At 45.0% G+C, this 27,675-nt stretch overlaps 1 protein-coding gene across 2 annotated transcripts; it reads right to left on the bottom strand.

Moving 5' to 3' along the window:
- Positions 1–1,527: 1,527 nt before the first annotated feature.
- Positions 1,528–21,109, bottom strand: LOC101672089 (TATA-box binding protein). Of its 2 annotated transcripts, none has more exons than XM_045079956.1 (8): positions 21,004–21,109; positions 18,260–18,459; positions 14,435–14,829; positions 9,986–10,073; positions 5,909–6,000; positions 4,269–4,436; positions 3,231–3,325; positions 1,528–2,292 (listed from the first exon to the last, which is right to left on the bottom strand). In XM_045079956.1, the coding sequence occupies exons 2-8, from the start codon at positions 18,311–18,313 to the stop codon at positions 2,213–2,215; spliced, it is 972 nt and encodes a 323-aa protein (XP_044935891.1). In that variant the 5' UTR covers positions 18,314–18,459; positions 21,004–21,109; the 3' UTR covers positions 1,528–2,212. The 2 variants fall into 2 exon arrangements, with proteins under 2 accessions (XP_044935891.1, XP_044935892.1); XM_045079957.1 differs by having other exon boundaries at positions 18,260–18,462; positions 21,004–21,102.
- Between the last annotated feature and the right edge of the window lie 6,566 nt (positions 21,110–27,675).

A 27,675-nucleotide genomic window follows, 5' to 3' on the forward strand; every position in this document is an offset into this window, starting at 1 on the left:
AACGTGCTGAACTACACCACATGTTTGAAAATAGCAAAACACATACTGTAAGAAACTACCAGCTGTAAATTTGGCTGTACATATTAAGGAAAAGATAGGGAAGGGTGCCTGGGTGGCTCAGTGGGTTAATAGGCCTCTGCCTTCGGCTCAGGTCATTATCTCAGGGTCCTGGGATCAAACCCCGCATCGGGCTCTCTGCTCCGCGGGAGAGCTCTCTGCCTACTTGTCATCTCTCTCTCTCTGTCAAATAAGTAAAATCTTAAAAAAAAAAATAAAGGAAAAGATAGGGAACGGGACTATAAGAAATAAAACAGAAACACTTCCATTTTTTTTAAATGGAAGATTACCCCATATTAGTAATTTTAGGTAATAACTTTAAAATTCAAGATTAATGGTTATTGGTGGGCGGCGGGGGGGGGGGGTGTGTTGTGGCTGGACCGGAACAGGAGGGGCCCCTGGGACACAGGCAAGGTTCTGAGTGGTGGCTGCAGTCTACTGAGTGACACGCTATGCTAAATGCTTGTTCTGTTAGGTCTGTGTGTGCTGTTTCACAGGGAAAAGCTTCAGAATTCAGTAAAGTGATTGGGAATAAGAAATATGTCAACAAGAATCGAAATGTAATAAAAAATTACATAACAGGGCCAGAGAATACTTAGGAATTAACTTTTATGAAATACAGAAGCCCTCTATGAAAAAATTACAAAACCTGACTAAAGAACCTGAGAGAAGACCTATATGTGGAAAAATACTTCTTTCTTGCGTAGAAGGAGAGGATATTGGATTGACAGACGGCAGCGGCTCTCCTCTAGGCATGTTCACTACAGAAATGTCTGCTCTGAACCACAAACAGGCATGCAAGGGTGCTTCCTACCGCACTGTTTAGGATGCTCACACCGCCGATACGGAAGGAAACAGGTGAATACGTAAAGGTGCGTAGGCGAGGGTGCTGTACATCTGTGATGCTATCAGACTCCACGACATACGGACTGAAAAACAGCAAAGCTATGAAACAACAAGTGCTTTAGTAAGATCTAAACACGGACCGAAAGGAAAGAATCTGCACAGAAGGGGTTTTGGGAGATACCTGGGGAACTAAGCAAAAGGAGAGAAGGAAACTCTTCCTTTCTGATTGCCTGCCTCTGAACTGCTTGAAAGTATACTTTGACGAGTTAACCCAAACAATAAAACCCAAGAACTTACAAATTTCCAGGTAATATTCATGAGAAAAACAAACCCCTCGCCAGGCTGTACACACAGCCCAGCTTTCATACTGAAGGACTCTGGCCGAGGGGCAAATACCACAGCTGAGGCCAGCGTTTGCTCACCGGAGAAAGAGGACAAAACCGAATTACAGGTTTTGTGAGAATTACAGGCAATGAATGTCTCTGGGAAACAGGAGGGCTCGATATATGGAACATAATAAACCCATGTTTCGTGAGTAATCTTAAATTTCCAGGTAGCTCATCCATGATCACTGGACATACAATGAAATGTTGATTGAAACAAACAAGCAAGCACACACTGAAATGGTTTCAAGGCAATTATATCTAAAATACAACTTTAACAGTATGATCACACGAATCTTACAAGGTATCATTTATGACATCAATCTAACACTTTTATAAACAGCATTTATTGTACAGAGTACTCTGAAGGAAGAAAAATGCGCACAGCCGTCCGTGCTCGTTACCACGGCTCCTCTGGCCTGCAATACTGAGAAGGCGGAATGTGTCTGGCACAAAAACAACCCCTAGGAGTCACGAATTAGAAAAACAACACTTTTAAAAAAGATTTTTACTTTTCTGGTAGAAATATAAAAACTGTGGTTTATGGGGAGGAAATTAAACAAAAGAAAAAGTCCAATCAATTGTAGAAGTGGTGGCTTTTTTAACACTTGAAGTTTTGTACCTCAAACCAACTTGCTGACAGCAGTATGTGTTTAAAATCTAAATATAAATAAACGGGCAGCGCTGCCCAAACAGCAGCACAGTACGAGCAACTTACATAACGCTGCGGCGTTCTCTCTGCAGAAGTGAGACCGCTTCTCGGCAACCCCGCCGGGAACGCGTGCTGGAAAGCTTCATGGGGTGCTGCAACCCACAGAACAGCATCTTACCAAGTCGGGGCCGTCCGCAACACCACCATTTACATGTACCAAAACTGATTTGTTTTAAAAACAAGTAGGTGCAGAGGCAGGAGTACAGAACAGCCATTATGTCGTCTTCCTGAAACCCTTTAGAATAGGGTAGATATTTTCAAATGCTTCATAAATTTCCGCTCTGACTTTAGCACCTATGAAGACAGGTTGGAGAAGAGAGTCAGAAAAAGCTTTTCTTAACACATTAAAGAGCTAAATTACTTTAAAACTGCAAGCACACGGGACGCCTGAGTGGCTCAGTTGGTTAAGCAGCTGCCTTCGGCTCAGGTCATGATCCCAGCGTCCTGGGATCGAGTCCCACATCAGGCTCCTTGCTCAGCGGGGAGCCTGCTTCTCCCTCTGCCTCTGCCTGCCATTCTGTCTGCCTATGCTCGCTCTCTCCCCATCTCTCTCTCTGATAAATAAATAAAATCTTTAAAAAAAAAAAAAAAAAAAAAAACTGCAAGCACAATTCTCTCCCTTACCAGTTAGACACAGACATTAAAACATTAATGAGGGAACCCCTTGTCACAAAGCTGTTTTTGTTTTTAAAGTATTGTTTTCCTAAAATGGATTTTTAAAACTGTTAAGAACTGTGCCCTGGATGGCTGCAGCTTCCCCCAGCAGCTCCCATGTGACCAGTGTCAGTCCCTGCATCGGCACATGACCTGAGCAGCTCGTGACCCAGGCGTGCAGAAGGAAGGACCAAACATTATTCTCCCGCCTGCTGCCTTCAAGCAAACTCTTCTGAACCTTCGCCTGTTGTCTCCAAATGGCACTGCTGATGAATCTCAAAGTTCTTCTGGAGGGTTTCCAACTTAAAATGTCATCTCTTGACGGAGGGAACGGCCACCTTCCCTGCTCTGCCTACTAAAGGTCTTCTGTGGTCCCCTTTCCCTGCTCTCCCTTGCCTTGGTAGATACGTTTCTCGTCAGACTGTTAGGGTGGAGGAGAACGAAGGGGCAAAGGCATCTGTCTGTACCGCTTGCTAGCCACCTGTCCCCAATCTGTGAAACTACTTCTCAGCACTGAGAAAATGCTGCTCTTGAAATTCTTTCAAACCTTCAGACACTACTTTTCTGTTACAACTTACCTGTTAATACAACTTTTCCAGAAACAAAAATAAGAAGAACAATTCTGGGTTTGATCATCCTGTAGATTAAACCAGGAAATAACTCTGGCTCGTAACTAGGAGGAAAATGGCAAGAAACAGTTTAGAAACGAAAAGCTGTCCATGCTCTGGGGCAAAATGGGGACCGACAGGGAAAATACTGACTAAGCCACAAACTCACTGGGAGGTGAACCCAAAGAGAGAGAACTTAAGGTCAGTAAAGGCCATCTGTCGTCAGCACGTGAAGACCGATCTCTAACGAGTCTGGATCTTCTGATGTAAGTGAACATGAGACCCTCAGGTGTATGCTCTGCAGTGTCTTACCTTATCAAGGGTCATGAGTGGCATGTCTGATTCGAACCCCAGCAGCCTCAACCAGTTATAATATGTGTGATTAACCTAGTGGGAAATGCAGAACAGGCTTCCCTGAGGAAGGTACACTTGGGAGGACATCTGAAATGTGAGACGCTTCCTAGGTGGGAAGTGCAACAGGAGGGTGCCAGGTATAAAACTGAAAAACAAAAGCCTTTGTCCAAGAGGGGCAGGGCAAGTCTGAGGGGCGCAGGGAGCAGAGAGGCTGGAAAGGTGGGCAGTGGCCTTGTAAGTGGCAGGGAAAATAAGAGCAAAGATGTTCATTTCACTCAAGTTTACACTTTGCTGGCAGAGCTCATATAATGTTCAGCAGAAGAAATAAAAAAAAAACCTGGGGATAAAAATTGACAGAAGAGGTTATAGATTTAATTAATGCATTTAAAATGCATGGATTGAGCAGTAAAATAACAGGGAATCAAGTTCATCCCAGTCAAGGAGAATAATCGATGTTAGTAAGTGAAGCGGGAAGCAGGAGAATGGTAGGAATACTACATTTTCCGAGACATAAGGAAGAAACCTCAACATTAAATACATTGGTCACTACATCATCCGCGCTTACATACTGTCTGTTTTGCATGTTTTATCATGAACCGTGTTTACACAGATTACAAACGAACTGTTGCCACAGGCAGTACATTTCAGACTCACCTGCTAAACTGCTGGTGGGTCAGCACAAGGCCTTCTAACCTTATAGGGAACTTCACATCACAGCTCCCCACCATGTTCTGAATCTTGAAGTCCAAGAACTTGGCTGGAAAACCTAACTTCTGTACAACTCTGGCATATTTCCTCGCTGCCAGTCTGGACTGTTCTTCACTAGGGAAAGGAAAAAGTGAGATAGTCATAGTCAAAGCCACAAAAAATAATTACTTACATGAATAACTTATAAAAAGGCGAAACTAGAAAAGCTTATTTTTTAAAAAACTGAAAAACGGCACCCTCCGTTAAGAGGAAGAGAAAATAACAGAAGACATGAACTATTTTATTATAAAGTACTCCTGTGTCCTTGACAGAAAATTGCAGGCTTACTCCATATTACTGATATACCCAGGTTTCATACAAGTAGAGCATCATATCTCCACCACTATCATGAGTATTCCTGTATTTTACCCCACAACCCTGAGATGAAAATTAACAACTTCATTTTGACAGGAAATCCTCATCTCCGATGCAATTTGTACGTGACGAATGCATACACTAATTCTATCCTCTTTTATGTCAAACCTCTCACTATCCATTCTTATTACTCATCAGTTGGACAAAACTATGGCTTAGTAGTGCAGAGCTTACACAAGAAAAGCAAAATAAAAGCAATAACACCATCGTGAGCAAAAGACCCTCAAGTGCAGGGCCACAGGAATGACAAAAATTCAGCACACATATATGCAATGCTTTGTTTTTTTTCTGGAGGAAAATAAATTTATTTGCAGCTTCCTATTTCACTAAAATAAACTAGACACACACTATTCAGCATGTAGCAAAGGGATAAAGAGGGCTGAACAGTGCACATGAAAAGCCTGTCTGGGAAAGAAAAACTGCCTAGAACTGACTGATAAACCAGAAGTTTTCAATGCTCCATTCAGGGGAAACAAGTCTCCTAACTGAAGACTTCTGTGAAAGCCACGGATGGACCCGCATCTTGCCTTCTGAAGACTCAGAGACCAGGAACCACAACGTCCACAACAACGGCCTTCCCTTCATCAAATAAGCAAAGGCATCCACAGTCCGCTCTGTGTGTGGACAACTCCAAGGCATAGGAATTATCTTTTATTTCAGAAGTTTAGTTTCCTCCGTTTGTTGAAGCTTTACGACGCTGATGTATCTACTCCTCCCTCAGTTACACGGCGTCGGCTCCGCAAGCCTTAGAGTCAAGGCCCGAAGCGTTAACCTTCACAGACAGGCTCACTCTGAACAGGTGCAGAGCACAGGCAACACCCCTTGTCTGGAAAGGGGACACTCGTTAAGACCTGCACAACCCCACCCTCCTGGGTGGAGGCAGACGGCCTATAACAAGGGGCAGCAGGGCTCTGTGGCCAACGCACACGGGGCTGTCCCGCTGCCAGGACCCAGCCCATCTGGACTCCCTCACACCATCAGCTCTGAGATTCTGTGGTTCCTGACCAGTTTTTTTTTTTTCACTTGGGGATGAATCTGTGCTATATATAAAATTTTTCACATACAGGAATCCTTAGCCATAGCTTAGATGTTACATTTTATCAAATATACATAAAATGCAACTGGATAATCATGGTAACATATGACCAGGAGAATGAACTCCTTAACCCTACCTCTTGGCTCCTGTGCACACCATCTTCCCAGAACTGAATATCAGTGCAGTGGTTCGGGGCTCTCTTATTCTCATGATTACAGCAGCAAATCGCTAAAAGGGTCAGAGACAACCGTCAATAAGGCCAACTGCTGATTTCCTTTAGAAGAACAATGACACACATACAGAGTCACATACGGAGTTCTCGTAAGGTGCGACACATGTTCCCACACAGGCTTCCCTCACAGCATCACGCATGCTTTTTGCACAGGGAGCAGGATGAAGGCGAGCCCAGGTCTGCACATTCTTTCACAGGCATCGCAACAAGTAGCAGCATTTGTGGGGTGCCTGTGACACAGGCAGTAAAGCAACCAGCTCTCAGTTTCAGCTCAGGCAGTAATCTCGGGGGTTGTGGGATAGAGCCCCGAGTCGGGCTTCGGGCGGGGCGCGGAGCCTGCCTGGGGATTGTTCTCTCCCGTTCACTCTGCACCCCGAGTTAAAGAAAAGAAGTAATATTTGCAAAATGTTTTACTTATTACATCCTTAATAAATACCAGTACCTCTTCCTACCTTGTATTTGCCAGCTTGTAGAATTGTGACTTCTGTTTTATTAATGATTTTTTGGGCAGATAGACTGACAAACCTTCTCTACCTCCAGCATGGGAGTAAATCAGATTACAAACATACCAAGAGGTACTGAAATGACCTTATGTTTCCAACTGGCTTTTAGAAACAGTATTAAAGAATCAACACTTACAAAATACCAAATTAAGAAAAAAATCAAAGTTTCTATCTTTAATTTCTACTTTTTAAGCTTTAACAATGTTTTTATTGCTAACATTATAACTCAAGGGGAACATGTTTCAGCCATGGATTGAATTAATTGCCTCCAATACTAGCTTAATTGATAAAAAGCAAAAAATAGCTTTCAAATAACTAAAAATTTTAATATCCGGTAAAGAGAAATTCATTTCTAATCAAGATGACTCTTCAACAAATTAGACGGCTTTAGCAATTTTAGTTTAAAACTGTGGTCCCCTGGGGCGCCTGGGTGGCTCAGTGGGTTAAGCCTCTGCCTTTGGTTCAGGTCATCTCAGGGTCCTGGGATCGAGTCCTGCTCTCTACTCAGCGGGGAGCCTGCTTCCTGCCCACCCCTGCCTCTCTGCCAACTTGTGATCTCTCTCTGACAAATAAATAAATAAAATCTTCAAACAACAACAACAACAAACTGTGGTCCCCCCTCAGATTTCACCATCATACTAGCACTATATTCTAATTTATACAAGTCCCAGGAAAGGCCTCATCATTTAGCACTTCTTAAATTCCCTCTACTGGTTTTTTCGATCAAACAGTATCAATTCACTGGAGACTATAAAACTGTAAAATTACACATTCAAAGTAAATAAAATGATAAATGATTAATTATTTTAATGCTACAGGCTTGGCACAATGGATAAACAGTTACTTCCAGATGTTAGTTACCCTGGGCTCTTGGACAAATACTTATAAAAATTTTAATATTTAGATAATCTCTTAAGATAAAGATAAAAACACTGGCCAATAAAGTTTTTATTTGGTATTTACTTTTTTTAATATTCGATATAACAACGATTCAATTTCTTGGCGGAAGGACAATGTTGAAATACATGTTTACCATTTTAAACAATTATAGAACAAATATATATCGTGCTCGGACAGAGAGACAGCAAGACATTTCTTGGTCATCTACCTTCTAATTCTCCTTGCATCTGTAAGCAACAACACTTGGTTACTTCAGCTAAAAGCTGAAATGGAGGAAAGTGAGGAGACAATTACCATTCTGTAAAAACAAAAATTCTCCTCGGATGTCTTTCTGTTAGCAACAACAGGTACTAAGGTCCATCTTTCATAAAAGCAAAGTGACTTAACGCAAACTTCTGGATAGCACGGGAAACCTCTACTGGTCAAACCAATGTCATATACAGAGTCACGTACCCGCTTATGGGTGAGCTACACTTCCAGAGGAAACGTCACTGCACACATCTCTACATGACGTACAGGGAGCAGACGGAGACACGAAAGAGACATCGGGGAAGTCGGCTCCAAACTGCCTAGATGAAAGCGTTTCAGGCTCTCCTCCCTGAAACATTATTCTCAAGCATCAGGATCAGAAGCACGGATTCCTGCCCCAGTTTGCGTGTACTGAGAATCCAAATGGCTGTGGGTTCTGCCTGAACACTAACCCCAAATCTACTAAAAGGCCTCCAGAAAGTGATGCCTCCCGAAAATACAGCTTCCTCCCAAGACTTCTCTTGAATCAAGGACAGCACAACAGACTTTGTAGATTTACTGCCTTTCCTTTCTCTCACTTCTTCCCCTTGGTTTTCATCATTCTGTGCTGTGTCCAAAACGGTATGAGAACAGGATTTCACTTTGTGTATGAAATTTCTACCCTGACTGCGGAGTTCCCGGATTGTGGCTCAGACAACAAACGAAACCCCTCCCCCAACGATCACAAATTCACGGGCTAAAACAGAGCTGGCTCATAACACTGTCCTCAACTATCTACCGGCCAGCCAAGCAGTACTGGTACAATTGCTAGTAAGTGGACAAATATGGGGGGTGGGCAGGGGGGACGCAGAACAGAACAATCAATCACTTGAGATGAAAAGACTTCATTCCTAAAACTGACCCAACTGATTCCTGGGAGTTAATTCTTCAGTTAGGCATCAGAAAACTAAAACTAAAACAAAACAAAACCTGGATATATGAAGTGAGTTCCATTTATTTCTTAGGACACTTAAGATGCTTCTTACTCTTCACGACTCTTCCACTGTCGAGTATCCAGGTGCTAAAAGGCTGCCACTTGGCCCCTCTTTTCAAGGTAACATTCAAATAATGCAACATGAGACAAAGAGTAAAACCCTCATGGGCAACCCCGACTGGGAATTTAACCAAAGCGGGAACATGGGAGACATCAGGAAAGAAAACGGTGCTGACCCGGCAAAAATGAGAGGCACAAACCACACAATGACACCCATTACCCAGCCGGCCAGTCACAGATAATTCAGTTTAATTCTCAAGTTTTTCTTTCTGCCTACTTTTCTTTTTCTTATATAAAACCTTATTCTTTGTTTGACAAAATAAATTTAGTATCAGCTCCCCAGGTAAGAAAGTAAATAGCATGCTAATAATAAATGTTCTCAACTTTAGGGAACAGTCTTCTGCTGGGCCCTGTCCTGGAAGCCCTCCATCGGATCATCTTCTACATTCAAACACCTCACCTGTCTGCTCTGGTCCTCAAAGAATGTCCACTCGTCTGTGAATGCAAATATGCACTATTTATTTTTAAGATTTTATTTTTTTATTTATTTGACAGAGAGATCACAAGTAGGCAGAGAGGCAGGCAGAGAGAAAGAAAGAAGCAGGCTCCCTGCTGAGCAGAGAGCCCGATGTGGGGCTTGATCCCAGGACCCTGAGATCATGACCTGAGCCGAAGGCAGAGGCTTTAACCCACTGAGCCACCAGACGCCCCTGTATTATTAAAAAACAAAACAACAGCAAAAAAAAACAGCTTATCTACTAATGCAGAGTCTTACCATGTACTCAGGCTGCTACCTTAACAACAAATTCTTATAGGTATGTTATCCCACAATCTTTTTACTATAGAAAGTTTAAAAGTTATACAAATTTTAGAAAAATATAATAAACCCCCTTGTACTTACCATCCAATTCTGAAAATTATTAACTTCTGGCCACCCTGTTTCACCCAAATGCCCTCCCCCATTCTCCAACAGGCTCACTTTGAAGTAGACTCCACTCTACACAGATTTCAGAACATCGATGCAGTCACACTACAGACTTTGTTCTTTAATGTCACAGGATCCCCATCATAACGGGGAAATAAATTTTAGTAGTTTAACATGTAGACTGCTATTACTCTAGGGTCTCTCACATGGTGACTCTTCAATAAAAAAAATATATATATATGCATTTTGCTATAATTCCTCATTTTGTTGGTACCAACAAATGTAGGTATGACACAAACATTTTGGTTTAGGGACCTTTAACAGTAAATTCCTGTATTATTACAGTTTAAAATACATTAAATCACCCTGACCTTGGGATTATATTCAGCATTTCGGGCACGAAGTGCAATGGTCTTTAGGTCAAGCTTACAGCCAAGATTCACGGTGGATACAATATTTCTGCAAGAAATTTGAAAAGAAAACATGATCATTTATTTAACTTTTATAGGTTGAGATGTTAGATAATTATCTAGAAATTTGATTCTTTTACTAGAACAAATTTAATTATATTAAATCTATTTCTTTAAACTGTTGACATTTATTGTTTACCACACACCATGGTCAGCATCTTACATAGTTACCCATTTAATACTTACAATGCACTATGAAGTAGTAACTATTAATATCACATTTTCAGGGGAAGACGCAGAGGCTTAAATGGGGCTACTTGTGCCAGGTGAGTCAGGATTTGTGCTCATCTATCCCTAGAGCCATGCCTTAGCCTTCTGAACGAAGCCCTGATAAACCCTTCGAATAAAACTAATTGCCCTTAAACCATCTTGCGCTGAGGAGGAACATCACCATCCTGTGAATACTGATTCCAGACGGCAAATACACCTCCAGTTGTTTCTAGCTCATTGCTGCTTTTGATTCCTTTCCTGTCCTGTCAAAATGCAATACTCTGAAAACCTGATGGCTCACAATTTGGTTGGATAAGAGGACAGCTGGGTACCTTAATACACAATTGTTAAGAGCAATCAGAATGATCAATCCAATGAATGTTTTCATTTCTACATCATCTGTTTGCTTCCAATCAACTTTATACACACCTACCTTTGGCATTTCTCTCCTTACAAATGGAATCAAGTAGGTAGTGGGGCATCTACCACAAATTAAGTCATACGATTGCTACATGTATTCTTCTTTTTTCTTTTTTTTTTAACCAAAACCAGTGCATAAGGGTCAAACTTCTCTGTATGCCCAACACTTGCTATATTGTTTTTGACAGTAGCCATCCTAATGGGTAGGAGGTGGTATTTCACTGCAGTTTTGATATGCATTTACATAAACAATGTTTAGCGACCTCGAGCACCCTTTCATGTGCTTATTGGCCATTCACGAATTTTCTTTGGAGAAATGTCTATTCCAGCCCTTTGCCCATTTTGCAATCAGGCTCTTTGTTTTTTTGTTGTTCGGTTTTTAGTTCTCTAAATATCTGGATAATCATCATTTATCAGATACACAATTTGCAAGCATTTTCTCCCACTTTGTGGTTTGCATTTTTATTCTGTGAACAGTGTCTTTGGATACACAGGTGTTCAAAATTTTCATGCAGTCCAATTTCTCTATTTTTTTCTGTTATCTGTGCCTTTGGAGTCACATCAAAGAAAATACTGCCACATCCAATGTCATGAAGCCTTTGTCCTACGTTTCCTGCAGAGTTTTACTGTTCTGAGTCTTACACTGAAGTCTTTGATCTACTTTTAATTTTTTTGTTTTTTATATCCAAAATCCTGTCATCTTGATTCATGGTGCTTTTAGAGCTGCTTCCACCTAAAAGGCAGGCTTTTTCCTCCTGTGGGCTGACAGAGGACAGTGGAGCAGTTGACACACAAAGCTACCATTTATGGTGACTAAAGACAGTGGTGATTTCGTAGCATCCCAGGTACTTCACGGCCATGAAGTAGGAGCTGGGGCTCTGCACCAGGCGCTTCTTCTTGTACTTCCTCTGCTCTTCTGGGGTCGGGTAAAGGAGGTCCTTCATGACAGGCATGTTCTTATGGGGAGGTTGTCGCCATAGTTTCTGAATGTGGTGTTAGTTAAGGGCCCAACTTCATTCTTGTGCATGTGGATATCCAGTTGTCCCAGCACCATTTGTTGCAAAGACTATCTTCTCTATTGAACAGTCTTGGTACCCTTGACAAAAATCATTTGACCATATATGCAAGAGTTATTTCTGGGTTCTCTGTTCTACCGCATTGGTCTAAATGTCTGTGTCTATGCCAATACCTTGCTGTTTTGATCACTGTAACTTTGTAGTAAGTTCTGAAATCAGGAAGTGTCAGTGTCCCAGGCTGTACTTCTTTTTCAGCATTGTTTTGGTTATTCAGGGTCCCTTGGGATTCCATATGAATTTCAGCCTAAGTTTTTCTATTTTGCAAAAAATATCACTGGGATTTTGATAGGGATAGCACAGAATACATAGATTATTTTGGGTAATATTAAGCTTTTGACAATATAAAATCTTCCAATCTATGAACATGAGATGTCTTCCCACTTATTCAGGTCTTCTTAATTCAGCAATGTTTTACAGTTCTCATCATAGGTCTTTCACATCCTTGGTTAATCTAATCCCTGAGTATTTCCTTCTTTTTGATCACGTTGTTCATGGAATTGCTTAATTTCCTTTTTATATTGTTCACTGTGTACAGAAATGCAACTGACTCTTGAGTGTTAACTTTGTAGCTTGCCACTTTTCTCAATAAATTCACTTATTAAATCGAATACTTTTTTGTGGAATCTTTATGATTTTCTATGTGTAAGATCGTAACATCTGCAAAGAGATAACTTGACTCCTTCCTTTCTACTCTGAATGCCGTGCATTTCTTAGGACTCCTCCAACTAGAACTTCCAGTAATCTGCTAAATGTAAGTGCCTTATTCCTGATCTTACAAGAAAAGCATTAAGTCTTTCAACATTGAGTATTAGGCTTGCTGTGACTTTTTACATATGGATTTTATTAAGATAGTTTCCATCTTTTCCTATTTTGTTGACTGTTCTTATCATGAAAGGATGTTGGATTTTGTCCGTTCTTTTTCTGCATCAACTGAGATGATCACTTTTCTTCATTTCATTGTTCTGGCGTATTACACTGGTTGATTTTTGTGTGCTGACCCACCCTTGAATTCTAAGAATAAAAATCCCACTTGCTCATGGTGTATAATACGCTGCTTAATGATGTTTCCTCGCATTTTGTTGAGGACTTCTCCATCAATGATCATGGAGATACAGATCTTACATTTTTTTTTTTTACAGTGTCTTTTGCTTTGGTGTCAGCACAGTGCTGGATTCACTGAATGAGTTAGGAAGCATTCCCTCCTCAATTTTTTTGGAAAAGTTTGAGAAGGGTTAGTGTTAGTTCTTCTTTAAGTGTCTGAGAGAATTCCCCAAAGCCTGTGGTCCGTGTGGTCCGTGTGGTCCAGGGCTTTTCTCCTGCTTTACCCTCCCCCCAGAACCCTTTCTTTTCTTTTCTAAGTTTATTTATTTCAATATTCTCTATACCCAACACGGGCTCAAACTCACAACCCTGAGATCAAGAGTCACATGTTCTTCCAACTGAGCCAGCCAGGCCCCCCTTAAAAACATATTCTTAAATATTAATTATTTACCCCAACTCTTCATAAGCCTCTAAGATTTAGAGACCATTGGATTCCCACCCAGAAGGGCTCTTAGTTGATATGGAAACTCAGGAATGTGTCTGACTAGATGCTCTGTAGAGTATCAGAAAGTTTAAGGTGCCGGCAAGAAACAAATACCCCCATCACAACTAGTCATAATTTGATTTAAACAAGAGGTGCAAAAGTGCCCACAAGACCCAAACAAGTATGCAAGACAACAGGAAGTGGTGTTGACAAAGGTGAATTCACAAGTGATTATCTCTCTAAATCAGTAAAATGCAAAGTGTCTGATTTTTAAAACTATGTCAGGTCAAACACCCGAGGCAAGATTTGGATAACAGGATCCATAAGTAAATATTACTTAGCTCTAAAAATGACCAGAGATGGCTTACAAGAAAACTAGATGATGTAGCTATTGCAAATGACCCTCAATTCGGCAGTAAGTTTTCCAAAACCAAAGGCTATGTACTTCTCATTGACAGACACATGAGAATATCTGTATGTTTTTCATAATTTTTTTTCCTACTCCCACCTACCCCACACCCAATTCGGTTACATAAAGAACCCATTTCATTTATGTAGCAAAGTCCATTCAGGACAAGAAAAGACATCCTCAGCTCATGGAAAGGACACAGCTCTCCAAAGCGTTATATGCAGCCCTCATAATAACTAATGAAGACAATCATGGATCACCATGAACTAACAAAAACTAAGTCACTCATCTTCCCTTCCCAGAAACTGAAAACCTGACAAGGGAAGGACACTACACAAGGCTTGATTCACCAGATCAGCTGCAGGGCAATGCCTGTAACAACTGGGTAGCTTGTGTATCTGGCCCAAAATCATAAACGTCTGAAGATGTCATGCAAGTCTTTTACTGAAGGGCCTGACTCTCTAAGGCAGCTTAGCATCCCTTTCTCATGAGAGAGAGCGCATGTATTCTTAACCGTTAGCATACGATCGATTAATATGTATTGATTAATCGTTAGCATACGAGCACATGTATTCTTAATCGTTAGCATACGATTACCACTGGCGCTACATCCTTCCACAAGCTCATCCACCCGAAAACAAGGAACAGCAGCACCCAGTCGAGGGAGCCTTCTAGGGCAAGGGAGAAGACACAACACAGAGAGTACTCACTGCAGCTGCGGCACGATCCCCGAACTCTCAGAGGCGGGTGTGGCAGGGGTAATGGGGGTCATGGGGGTCATGGGGGAGGGATACAGTGGAGTGGTGCCCGGCAAGGGTGCAGTGGTAAGAGTCTGTGAGTGGAAGAGCTGTGGTGTCTGGCCCGAGGCCCCCGGGGTGGCCTGCTGGGAGGTGGACTGCTGAACCGCCGCCACTGCCTGCTGCTGCTGCTGCTGGGCCTGCTGCTGCTGCTGCTGGGCCTGCTGCTGGGCCTGCTGCTGCTGCTGCTGCCTTTGCTGCTCCTCCAAGAGGGAAAGGCTGTTGGTGTTCTGGATAGGCTGTGGAGTCAGTCCTGTGCCGTAAGGCATCATCGGACTGAAGATAGGGATTCCAGGAGTCATGGCACCCTGTGGAAAATCAGGAGAACAGTACAGTCAGGCCAGCTGGGAATGGGTGTTCCCGGCACGTGTGCAGTAGAGGAGGAGGGGAGATGTAGGAGGGCAGATGCCTTCGAGTATCAGTGGGATTATGATGCCTTAGTAAAAAGGCATTTGCTGTTCTCATACATATCTCTTTCCTCTTCATCATAACGCAGTAGGTAAAAGCTTAGTATCTGGGATCAAACCCAGGTGTGAAATCCAACCCTGCGACTTACTACATGTGAAAACTTGAGGAAGTTGCTTAGCCCTTCAGGCATATCCACAGGATAATGTTCTAATACCGACAGAGAGAATAAAGCAAACAACTAGAGTGACTCCCCATCTGTGTTTAAACTGCTACCCTAGTATACTGCCTGGCTAGTTCCCTGTTCACTTTCAAGGGATCTGTCCAAGTTTGAATGATTATTATAGGCTTACCCTAGAGATGCCTCTTAACTAATTCAACACAATGACAGGCACAAAGAAAACACTGACGTGTTAACAACAATAATGACAATTATCAGAATACTCTACAAAAACGTGGGTCATTTGCTCTCCAAGAAGTTTAAATCAAGAAAATCCAATACTGTATTGTTCTGTTAGATATTGTTCTAATAGAACAATATCAATTTATTTTTCCAAATGCTTAACTTTTGCAGACACTGTTACATTTATTAACTCTGGGAAAGGGGAAAAACAGATGCTGTTCTTCCCACATTAAGGAAAAGAGAACTGACACCAGGAGACAAAGCTAAATGACTTTCCTGAGACCACAGATCTCCCTAGTGGAGAAGCCACAATCGCAGCTACGTTCTCCTGAGATCCAGTCCAAAGCACTAACCAGACACCGAAATCCATGGAGCCCACGGGGCCTGCAGAGCTTGTGACTTCATGGACCTCTTAAAACTATACCCAGTATTTTGGCAAGAAGGGATCCATAGTCTTCATTAGATTCTCACATGGGGGCAAGATCCGAAAGACAGCCTAACCCTTTCCCACTTCTACCACTTTATCCGGCAGAACACACAAACCAAAACTGTCTAAGATATTTACGGTGAATCGTTTAACCAGCAGAGTGGAAGGAAGAACGAACGTATACCGCAGCCCTAAGTACAGACATTATTCTGCTGCATCTAACTCTTAGGTCTAGAAAATACTGGCAAGAAAATATTCAGGTTCTGTTACTTTGAAAAGATTAAGGTTTTTTAAAGATCTGCCTCTTTGGGGCACCTGGGTGGCTCAGTGGGTTAAGCCGCTGCCTTCGGCTCAGGTCGTGATCTCAGGGTCCTGGGATCGAGCCCCGCATCGGGCTCTCTGCTCGGCGGGGAGCCTGCTTCCTCCTCTCTCTCTCTCTGCCTGCCTCTCTGCCTGCTTGTGATCTCTGTCTGTCAAATAAATAAATAAAATCTTAAAAAAAAAAAAAAAAGATCTGCCTCTTTACATCACATATACAAATGAACACAGAATGGACCACAGACATACACGTAAATGGACTTCAGAAAAAAAAGTAATAGCTTCTACTCTCTGAAAGACATCACTAAGAAAATTAGCAAGTAAGCCACACCACAGACTGAGGGAAAACCTCTACAATACCTACCCGAGAAAGAACCCGTGCCCACAACACAGGAAGAGCAATCACACTTCGATAGAAGACGAGCAATCCAATGAACAGACGGGCAAAGGGTGAGGACACATGCTACAAATGAAGGCGTGTCACGGGCCAATAAGCACTTGAGAAGATGCTCAAGACTGTCAGCCATCAGGAAAATACAAACTGAAATCACGAAGAAATACTACCACCAGAATGGTGAAAAGTTAAGGCCTCGGGTGTCAGTGAGGATGTGGAATGACCAGAAGTCTCACACGCTGCTGGTATCATGGTCTGACACTTTCTTGTAAAGTGAAACATACACTTTACCATATGACCTAGCAATCCCCCTCCTAAGTGTTTACCCAAGAGAGACAGAAACAGTACACACAAAGCCTGTTCACAAATGTTTACAGCAACTTTACTGATAAAAGCCTGACCTAGAAGCCCCCCGAATGTCAGCAACTGGAGAACGGATACACAAAAGGTGGTACATCCACACAACCGAGTACTATTTGGCAATGAAAAGGAATCTGCAGACATACGGACATTATATTGGACAAAGAAAACAGACACACACAAAAGTACATCCTGATATAATTCCATTTGTATGAAACTCTAGGCAAAACTCTCTTTAGCTGTGAATCAGCAGATCAGATGCGTATTTTGCATACACAATTATCAAAACACTTAAAATAGATGTTTCCATTTCATGAAAATCATATCTAAGGTTAATTTTTTATTTAAAAATCTTTTATGTAAATTCAGTGAATGAACACATAGTGTATTATTAGTTCTGGAGGCAGAGTTCAGTGACTCAGCGCTGCCTACAACATACAGCGCTCATTACATCACGTGCCTCCTTAATGCCTCCACCACCTCCCCTCTAGCAACCCTGTGTTTCCTAGAGTTAAGAATCTCTTGGCTTGTCTCCCTCTCTGATATCATCTTATTTTATTTTTCCCTCCCTTCCCCTATGACCCTCTGTTTTGTTTCTTAAATTCCACATATGAGTGAGATCATATGATAATTGTCTTTCTCTGACTTATAGACTGCATTTTTCTTTAGATTTTTTTTTTTATTTATTAGAAAGCATAAGTAGGAGGGGTAGAGGAAGAGGGAGCGCAGATCCCAAGCAGACTCCACACCAAGCCCAGAGTCCAATATAGGGCTCCATCCCATAACCCATGAGATCAGGACCTGAGCTGAAACCAAGAGTCAGACCCACCACCAACTGAGCCACCCAGCACCCACAAATAACGTATCTACTTTTTAAAAACATGTAACGTTTTGGGGGCACCTGGGTGTGAGCTCAGTCAGTTAAGCAGCCACCTCTTGGTTTCGGCTCAGGTCATGATCTCAGGGTCATGGGATCGAGCCCAGCACAGGGCTCTGCGCTCAGTGCAGAGTCTGCTGGAGATCCTCCTCCTCTCCCTCCCCATACCTCTCTCTCTCAAATAAATAAAATCTTAAAACAAACAAACAAAAAAAAGTAGATGTTATTTGGAAACGTAAGCATAAAAGGGAAAGATAAACCAGAATATAACCTGGTGACTTTCAAAATCAAAGACCTGATAATCAACATTTCAAAAATGTTTACAGAAAGATTAAGACTTATAGACAGATACATATTTTAACTCCCCAAATTAAATACTGCCATGCCTACTCAAAGCCTAATAGAACTTCTCAAGAAAGTAAGAGAAACATAAAACCATATAAATCCATTTTCAACAATAAATGGTTAAATTCCTTCCTTCCTTTTTACAAGGGCTCTAATAATGCGGATTCTACCCCATCTACTCCCCCCACCCCGCCCCCCCGCTGTATTACCTGAGGGGAGGCCAGGCCCTGAGCATAAGGCGGCAGACTGTTGTTCTGATCCATGATGTTCACCTTCTTCTGGGAAAATCAAGTACCTCTGCACTGGAACGCGCCTCGGCATTCAGTCTTTTCCTAGAGCATCCCCAGTCCACGCTTCTTAGCAACTTCCTCAACTGCTTGCATTATCTTCATGTACATCAACAAACAGTCTGCTTTGAAAAAAGTTCAAAGTTTAATGTAAGAATACAGGCAAGCTGTACAGTCTCATAAACCAGTTTCACAATTACACAAAACTAGAAAAAAACAAAGAACCTAGTATGCCATATTTTTTCTAACCTTATAATGCTGAAATGTTATTTTTTTCTATGTTTACTGTGATGGTATGTAGAACTATCAATAGAACAAAAATTGTTTTATTACATGTTTAAATACGACTGTTCAAGATTAAGGTGTCATAATTGATGTTAAATATCTTTAGGGAAAAGATATCCAGGGAAAACAAATTCCTAAGCAAACTGTCATATCTGAGTAGAAATATTTACTGAGGACTGTATCAGTGCTATTAGACATGTTATATTCTCCACAATGTCTTGGGTGTTAAGTTCAATAAATACTGAATTGGATCCAATACATTTTAACCGTTTATTGATCTACTAATTTAATAGAACACTGTAATAGAAGCTGTACAGACCCCAAAATAAATAAAACATGTTTTTATACACGTAGTAACTTGAGCTCTTCAAAACCCATAAATACAAACTGTGCTCTCTCTAGTTTTCCTTAACTCGTTGTCTCTTTACTAGCGGCACATTTTTTATTTCTTTTAGACAAAAAAAACCAAGCGACTACCTTTTGTTGAGTCTAGTTCAGATGGATCGTTAACTTGCTATGAGAACTGATAGCATCAAACAGGACTGGCTGATGAACACATCACCAGCACCACCCAGGGGCGCCTGGGGGGCTCAGAGGGTGAAGCCTCTGCCTTCAACTCTGGTCTTGAGCTCAGGGTTCTGGGATCCAGCCCCGCATGGGGTTCTCTGCTCAGCGGGGAGCCTGCTTCCCCCCACCCTCTGCCTAGATGTGATCTCTGTCAATAAATGAAATTTTTTTTTTTAAAAGCAGCATCTAGTTATCACATAGTAAGCACAGGATAAATGTTAGCTATTATTATTTCAGTTTAAACATTATTATCTAACAAGATATTGTCACATATAAAACTTGCTGGTCTCAAAGTTACATGTTACATATCAAAGACACACCAAGCATGTGTTGGTACAAACCGAGCACTCAGATATTTCCTGAATGAATGACAGAACGAGACAATCACTTTGAGAGGACAAAGGACCCAAAGACTATATATCCCACATACCCATCACTGAAAAAGAGAGAGAGAGAGAGAAAAGAAAAAAGGGAACAGCCACTTCCGAAAATGTCAGATTCAAGAAAATCATATTTTTAAAACTGCTGTCCTACACCCGCAGTGCTACAATACGAGCACGGTAAGGGCACGGCCGTCAGCATCACGCTCAGTCCGGAGGCAGGCAAATCCCCGCGGCCAGACGGACATTCCCGCACCGGAGGGGCCCACGCAGCGCAGCCACTTCGCCACGCGCCCGCGGACAGCGCGGCACCGAGGCAGCGCGCGCCCGCAGACCCGGGCACCCTGCCCGGCGCTCTGAAGCCCGGCGTCTTCGCAAAGCTCGACCGCGCCACTGCGTCCGGCGGGCCGCTGAGCAGGAACTCACGCATCCGACTTTCAGGCCAAAGATCCCCGCAGGGCCACAGGACTCCAGAGCGCGCGGCCCGCGAGACCCAAGCTCAGGACCCGCACGGCCGGCGTGGGCGCGACGCGCGGGCTCCGAGCGCGACCCCGGGTCACACGGCGAGAGCGGTGCGGGGGCTCGCACGTGCGCGTGAAAAGGTGCCCTTCGCCGCGGGCCGGGCCAGTCTGGGCGGACCCAACTGCCCGCAGGCGACGCTCCGCGGAGGCCGAGACCCGAGAGCAGACGCGCAAGAGACGTCCCCGGTCGCCGAGGCCCCGGACCCGGCCCGGCATCGCGACCCTCCGCGCGGGGAACGCGCGCCGCCGGGCTGCCCGGAGCCGGGCGCTCGCCGCGCCGACCGCACGCCTTTCCGGCCGGAGCACGCGCGCGGCCCTCCGTGCCCGCTCACGGCGGCCCCCGCAGCGCCCACTTACCCCTCAGACACGCAGCCGCGTGCGGGACGCGCTCCCTTCCCGCAGGCTGACGCACGCACGGTCGCCGACGGGGGAGCCTCGAGCCTCGCGGCTCCCGGCGTGGGCGCACGTCGGTCGGGCGCCCGGCGACACGTCCGGACTCGGGAGCCGCGCCGCTAGGCCTGCGAAGGCCCGGGCTGCTGCCTCCCCTCGGGCTCTCCGGCGCCCGAGGCCCGCGGCGCTCCTGCGGGCGGCCGGGCAGGCGGGCACCGGCCGGGCTCCACCGGCGCTCCGGCCGCAGGCTGTGCGGCGCTGCTCGGCCCGGGCCTCCCGGAGCCCCGCGCTCCGACGACGGGCGCCGCCCCCGAGGCCCGCCGCTGAGGGCACCGGGGCAGCGGGCCGGGCCGGGCGGGCGGCCGGTAGAGGCCGGAGCGGCGGCGGCTCGAGCCCGAGGAACGTCCCCTCCCCCCGCGGCCTGCGGCCCGCTCTGCGTCCCCCCGCCCCCGCCCCGGGCGCTCGCTGCGCGGTCGCCCCTGCGCGAATCCCCCGGCCGAGCGGCAGCTAGAGCGGCCGTTACCTGAGCCCCCGCACAGACCGCCGCAGGCCCGCGGAAACGAAGCTGAGCCGCGGGCGGCCCAGGCGCCCGCCACGGCGACCCTTCCCGACCCTGACGAACTTCTGGCGCGCGCTGATGATGTCACTTCCGCCCGTTCCAGCCTCGGCCTCGGCAGGCGGCGCCCGCTGGGGCGGCGGCCATGCGTCGTGCGGGCGCGGGGCACTTCCGCCGCGGCCGCGGCCCTGGGCGGAAAGGCTAGGAGCGGCGGGCGGCGTCCCCCGCAGGTCCGGGCCGGGGCCGCGGCGGGTGGGCGCTGGCTGCGCGGGGGCCGGATCGCGCTTCTCCAACGCGGCCTCCAACGCGGCGCGGCGGCGTCGCTCTGCCCCAGACGGATCGCCCGCCGAGGGCGCCCCGCGGGCGGGACTGCGCGAGCCGGCGGGCCGGGGAGGCGCGAGCCGGGGCCCGGGGAGGGGCCGGAAGCCGCCGGTTCTGCGGCGCCGTCCCGCGCGCTCTTTCCACACTGGCCGCGGAGGGCGAGGCGCCCGGACCCGAGCGCGACCCCGGGAAGAAGGCCCGCTCCGGCGTCGGGCCTGGCTCGGCGTGTTTACAGGAGTTCAGGGCCGTTGATCGCTACGGGCGGGCAGCGGCCCTCGCGTTTCGGGACCAGGCGCAGATCGACGGTACCGGCCAGCCACGTTAGCGCCGCGCTCCGAAGCTGTGCTGGGGGGATGGCTCGCGGTGTCGGCTCCGTGCGGGTGGGCGCCTGGGGGGCTCGGTCGGTTAAGCGTCTGCCTTCCCCCGGTTGCGATCCCAGGGTCCTGGGACGAGGTGGGCATCGGGCTCCCTGTCCCCTCTGTCCTGATCCCTGCTGGGGCGCTCTCGCTCGCACTCTCTCAAATAAATAAATACAATCTTTTAAAAAAGAACGCATGGTGTACAGGTAAAGATTACTCACGGGGGCCAAGGGTGCTTGCTAGAGCTCAAAGGGTACAGTGTGGCTGGACTGGTCGGGAGCCAACCATTCCGCACTTTCAGTTTCTTCTGTCCATATCTGGGATTAAAGGAGAAGCTCCTCTTCTGGAGCTACTTCCTCCTAATTGGGGACCACAGAAGGATCTTGGAGAAAAGACTTTTACTGAGTGGGGGGTGGGGTCTTGTTTCTGGCATTTCTACTAAGGGCATCTCCAAGCTAGTATTGAATACAGAGAGCTCCTGCTTGACAGTTGCCTAAATTCAAACAACCAAAGACAAGGAGAACAAGAAATAGAGCAATGCGCAAGAGGGTATATTTCCATTTAGGAGGAGTTACATTTAGCCAATTGCTAAAAGGTCTAGAGCTGGAGCATCTATGGTGATGATGTGTTTAACTCTTTCGTGACATCAGCTACATTTTTTAGTAATTCGGGACATATGCACAAATACTCAATGCAAGCACAGGTCCTCCTTGAGCTGCAGTCAGTATCTGTAAGAACCATTTGGTTTTAGAGAGCCGCCTTCTGAGTTTGTGAGTGACAGGGTCGCCAAACGGTGGCATTGTATGCTTGGCTAACGCCTCTACTTGGAATTTTAGTTCACTAGAGACAGCTCCTGGGACAGATAGAGCTAAGGGGATAAGGAAATCAAGAAGCCTTCTTTGCTGGAAGCCTAGCCTTAAGAATGCCTTAATGAAGAGGAATCATGGCAAGTGGGAGGGGGCCTGTTCCAGGAAATAAGGGCATCCCCAAGTGCATCATCCAATCCTACCATAAGGAAAGTTAGGCCATGCACTGTCTCCACAAGTCCATTGTTAACACCATGGAATGGGGTATGCTCCAGCTTTGAAGGAACAGTTTTGCCATCCCAACCACAGAGAACTGGTCAAGGTGATAGTTGAGTTTCATAATTGTTGGGGAATCCATCCCATTGTCCCGCTGTTCAATTAATCATATGCCCACGTGGTCTTGTTATTATCCCCACAGAGAAGCATGAGGCCTGTCTATACGTCAGCTACTGTGACAATTTCTCTGATGTTTAACTCAAACTGTCTAGCACAGGCAAACACTCAAAGATAATCAGGACTAGAACTTCACACCGACGAAGGTGTGTTATTGAAACAATTTTTCTTCCTAAAGTCGCCCTCATTTCTAAAGATAGCAAATTGAGACTAAATCATTTGAAAAACAAGTCCAATTTTAACAACCTTGGCCTAATTATTTACATAAGCTCAGCAGGAATAGTGATTGACTATATAAATTCTTTAAAACTTGCTTTTCTAGAACTTTTCATAAGGATTCTCTAGATTGAAATTTAATTTTTTTTTAAGATTTTTATTTGACAGAGCAGAGGGAGAGTGAGGGAGAAGCAGACTCCCTGGTGAGCAGGGAGCCGGATGTAGGGCTTGATCTCAGGATCCTGAGATCACGTCCTGAGCCAAAGGCAGAAGCTTAACTGAGTGAGCCACCCAAGCCCCCCAGATTGAACTTCTAATAGTGTCCTGAGGCCAGAAGCCAAGCCAAATACTTGTGTCAGATTTGCCTGTAATACCTGTAGATTTGGGTGAATTCTTCTTCTTGAGGTCCCCCCAAATATTTTAAAGTTTCCAGTACCTGCCAGGAAGTGACATTCTTGACTCACCTAGCAAGGCTGCTGGGGACTTCCTATGCAAGATATCCCACTGACATCCCCAAGGAGCTTTAATGACTCTGTAAAGTCAACCTTAATTCCTTAAAGCTGCTAGTCAAATCTGATTCTATGTATGTCTCTCTCCAATATGGCATTCCAGTCAAAGCCTTGGTAGTATAATGAATGTTTCCAATGGTGTCCTGTTACAAGAAGAACAGAATTTTGCCAAATTTATGCAAATAATTTTAATTGTCATGAAAGAAAGAATACTTAGAGTTTCTGAATTCACGAGGGTTTGAGTAGGGAGAAAAGTTAAATGATTAAATTTATTCACAAAGGAATATGTTATCATATTTCCATCAGTCACAGATATCCTAAGAGAAAATTTCCTTAAATTTGGAAGAACAAACATTAGAGAACTAGCAATGCTTCAAACCAGGCTCATCAGTAACTTGACATACCAAATAAAAGAGCTTAATGAGTCAAAAAGACTTCATTTAGAAATTGAATCTAGGGAAGTTTGTTTTAAAAAACCTGAAAGTTCTAAAACACATGCCTAAATAGGACCACTATTATAACACTTAATTTTTTTAAGTTTTTTTTTAAGATTTTATTTACTTATTTGACAGACAGAGATCACAAGTAGGCAGAGAGGCAGGCGGGGGGGGGGGGCCGGGAAGCAGGCTCCCCGCTGAGCAGAGAGCCCGATGCGGGACTCGATCTCAGGACCCCGGGATCATGACCTGAGCTGAAAGCAGAGGCTTTAACCCCCTGAGCCACCCTGCCGCCCCTATAACACTTAATATTTGATTAACTATTTAACGAAGGTGGCAATAAGAGAGTCTCCAGAAGGTTATATAGTTAGCAAAACTTAGCTCCTTTAATATTTGAGTTTTAGTTCTCTTAAGTAATCAAAGACCTGATAAAGGCAAAACATAGAAACTTCGGTTTTCTGCACAAAGAAAAAAAACTTTGTTTATACTTTCTTATCAAGTAACTATCATATCAAGTATAAGAAAGTATTTTATCAAGAACTGACCAACAAGGGTGCCCAGATGGCTCAGTGGGTTAAAGCCTCTGCTTTCGGCTCAGATCATGATCCTGGGGTCCTAGAATCAAGTCCGGCATCAGCAGGGAGCCTGCTTCCCCCTCTCTCTCTGCCTACTTGTGATGTCTGTCAAATAAATCAATAAAAATCTTAACAAAAAAAAAATTGACCAACAATTCCAGAAAACTTTTTTTAATAGAAAGAAAAACAGAATTTCAGTCTTATACAAGTATACTTTTAAAATCCATTCATTTCCATCTTAGTTTTGAGCACACATAAAATTAGTTTTTCCCATTTGAAAAACACAAACCTTCACAAACCTTCCACAACTTTTTCATTCAGATTTTGTCCTAAGCCTTTTTTTCTATATAACCAGTCTCCTTTTAGGACAAAATTACTTTCTTTTACCTGAAGAAAAGTGTATTCTCTTTTCTCTTTTTTAAGATTTATTTATTTATTTGAGAGAGTGAGCGAGAGCTAGCACGAGCAGGATGAGGGAGAAGCAGACTCCCGGAGCAGGGTGAGAGACGCTCAGGACTCTGGGATCATAACCCGATCTGAAGGCTTCATGACTGAGCCACCCAGGCGCCCCATTCTCATTTCTTTTTCTTTTTTTTTAAGAGAAATCAGGGAGATTGCCACTTTACCTTTTTTTTTTTTTAAAAGATTTTATTTATTTGACAGCAAGAGAGAGAGCACAAGTAGGGGGAGCAGCAGGGAGAGGGAGAAGCAGGCTCCCCGCTGAGCAGGGAGCCCGATGTGGGACTTGGTTCCAGAACCCTGGGATCTTGACCTGATTTGTTTAACTGACTGAGCCACCCAGGCGCCCCTCCCCCCATTCTTACACATCTCTTTCTTTCCTACATAAGGAGCTGCTTTCCTTATTTCCATCAGTCTTCACTACACTTAGCAGAATTTGAACTCTTAGAAACCTTCGTCTCCAGTGAAAATTAAGTAGTAACCAATTGTGAACTGTTACACCAGGATTCTGCAGGGGGCAAATTTATTAATACATTTCATAATTTCTAAAAACATATGTATTATAGCACAATCTTTCAATTAAGTATAAACTGTGTTTATTAGCAGACCCAAGTTTCTCTGTATTAAGAAGCCAGAAGCAGATAAGCCTGTTTATCGAATAATGTTTTAGTATATTATCTTATTTAGAAAAGAATTACATATCCAGTAAGTTCAGCCCAATTTATCATTTAACTTAGCAAAAGTTCAAGGTTGCCAAAGATTTTGAAAGCTATATGCCTTTTTATTTATTCAACCTACTTGATTATAACAATTACTTATGAAAACTTTATGAGACAGACAAAAAAGTCATTTTTGTTGACAATACAACAGATACAATATGATTTTATTTTTTTTTTAAGATTTTATTTATTTATTTGACAGACAGAGATCCCAAGTAAGCAGAGAGGCAGGCAGAGAGAGAGAGAGGAGGAAGCAGGCTCCCCACTAAGCAGAGAGCCCGATGCGGGGCTCGATCCCAGGACCCTGAGATCATGACCTGAGCCGAAGGCAGAGGCTTTAACCCCCTGAGCCACCCAGGCGCCCCCATAATGACTTTAATTAATAAACTCAGGTAGAGTAAAAGCTAATGTATTGTATTCCATGCAGACAACTCTAAAAACATGTTTATTTTAATTATACCAACAGCAATGAATTAGGTTTAATACTGGACACGTCACACTTGCATCCACTAAAAGACCACTGATTTGTTCCCCGCTGTCACTTTTTACCTGGGGCACCTGTGGGGGTCTGAGGTTAGCTCAATTCAAGCCCAGGGTGCCCCTGGGGTTCCTTCACGTTAATTTGGGAGGCGCTTTGGGAGGCACTTTATCCTGAACACCCTTAAGGAAGGGCCCAGTCTCTTGGGGTGCTTTGCACTCCTTGATCATGAGGGGAGGAGGAGCAGCAGCAGAAGCCAGAGGCACGGGCAAGCACCCAGCACGGTGGAGCAGCTGTGTGAGCCGAGTCCCCGGGGGGGGGGGGGGGGGGGGGGGGGGGCAGAAACAGGAGCAGGAGGTGGAGGCAGAGGTGGGAGCAGATTCAAAGCTTCGAGTAACATTTCCCACCCACCCCTGTTTGTCTCTGGCTCTCTCTGCAAAACAGGTCTTTTCCCTCTGGTTGATTTTCAGCTCGCTGCATCATTTATTTAAAACATGTCCTCGTGGGACGCCTGGGTTGGTTAGTCGGTTAAAGGCTTAATGGCTGCCTTGGGGGCACCTGGGTGGCTCAGTGGGTCAGGCCTCTGCCTTTGGCTCAGGCCTTCGGCTCAGGTCATGATCTCAGGGTCCGGGGATCCAGCCCCACATCGGGCTCCCTGCTCGGCGGGGGCCTGCTTTCCCCTCTCTCTCTGCCTCCTTCTGATCTCTGTCATATAAATACATAAAATCTTAGAAAAATAGTTTAAAATTTTAAAAAAATGGGTGCCTTGGGCTCAGGTCAGGATATCAGGGTCCCGGAGTCTAGCGTCCTGCTCAGCAGGGAGGCTATTTCACCCTCCCCCTCGGCCCCTCCGCCTGCGTGGGTGTGTGTCCCCGCACGCGCGCACACTCGCTCATATAAATGCATAAAATCTTTAAGAAATAATACAAAAAATTAAAATAGACCCTCGTGGACCTTCTTTGGGAACAGAAGTAATACTCCTCATCTTCCTGGGACTTCGACTCAACGAAGCCCGGAGGACCTGCCAGCCTGGCCCCGCTCTAGAAGTTGGCTTCGCCAGTTAAACTGAAGGCTTCCTCGCTTCTGGGTCCTCCCCGACGGAACCAAACCAAGATCCCTAATTGGGAGGCACCTGAATGGGAGGCAGGAATCCAAAGGAGCCATTTAGGGGTCCCCTGACCTCTCCAACTGGTACCCGGGCCCAACCGCGCTGCAGTACAGGTCACCCTTTCCAGGTCCTCCTCCGAATTCGGCCCGGGGCTTTCGGCGCGCTGGGGCGGCGTCTCCCGTTACGCACGAGGGTGACACGACAGCACACGGCCGTCCCCAACCCACAGCCGAGCTGACCTGCTCCCAATCCCCAATGC

This window comes from Mustela putorius, unplaced genomic scaffold, assembly GCF_011764305.1.
Source record: "Mustela putorius furo isolate JIRA1106 unplaced genomic scaffold, ASM1176430v1.1 tig00000450_pilon_pilon_pilon, whole genome shotgun sequence".
NCBI lineage: Eukaryota > Metazoa > Chordata > Mammalia > Carnivora > Mustelidae > Mustela > Mustela putorius.

Coding starts and splice junctions, on each gene's coding strand:
- LOC101672089 (XM_045079956.1), bottom strand. CDS start 18,313: ATGGATCAGAACAACAGTCTGCCGCCTTATGCTCAGGGCCTGGCCTCC. Junction 14,830..18,259: donor AGGGCCTGGCCTCCCCTCAG/GTAATACAGCGG, acceptor GATTTTCCACAG/GGTGCCATGACTCCTGGAAT. Junction 10,074..14,434: donor GGGATCGTGCCGCAGCTGCA/GTGAGTACTCTC, acceptor AATTTCTTGCAG/AAATATTGTATCCACCGTGA.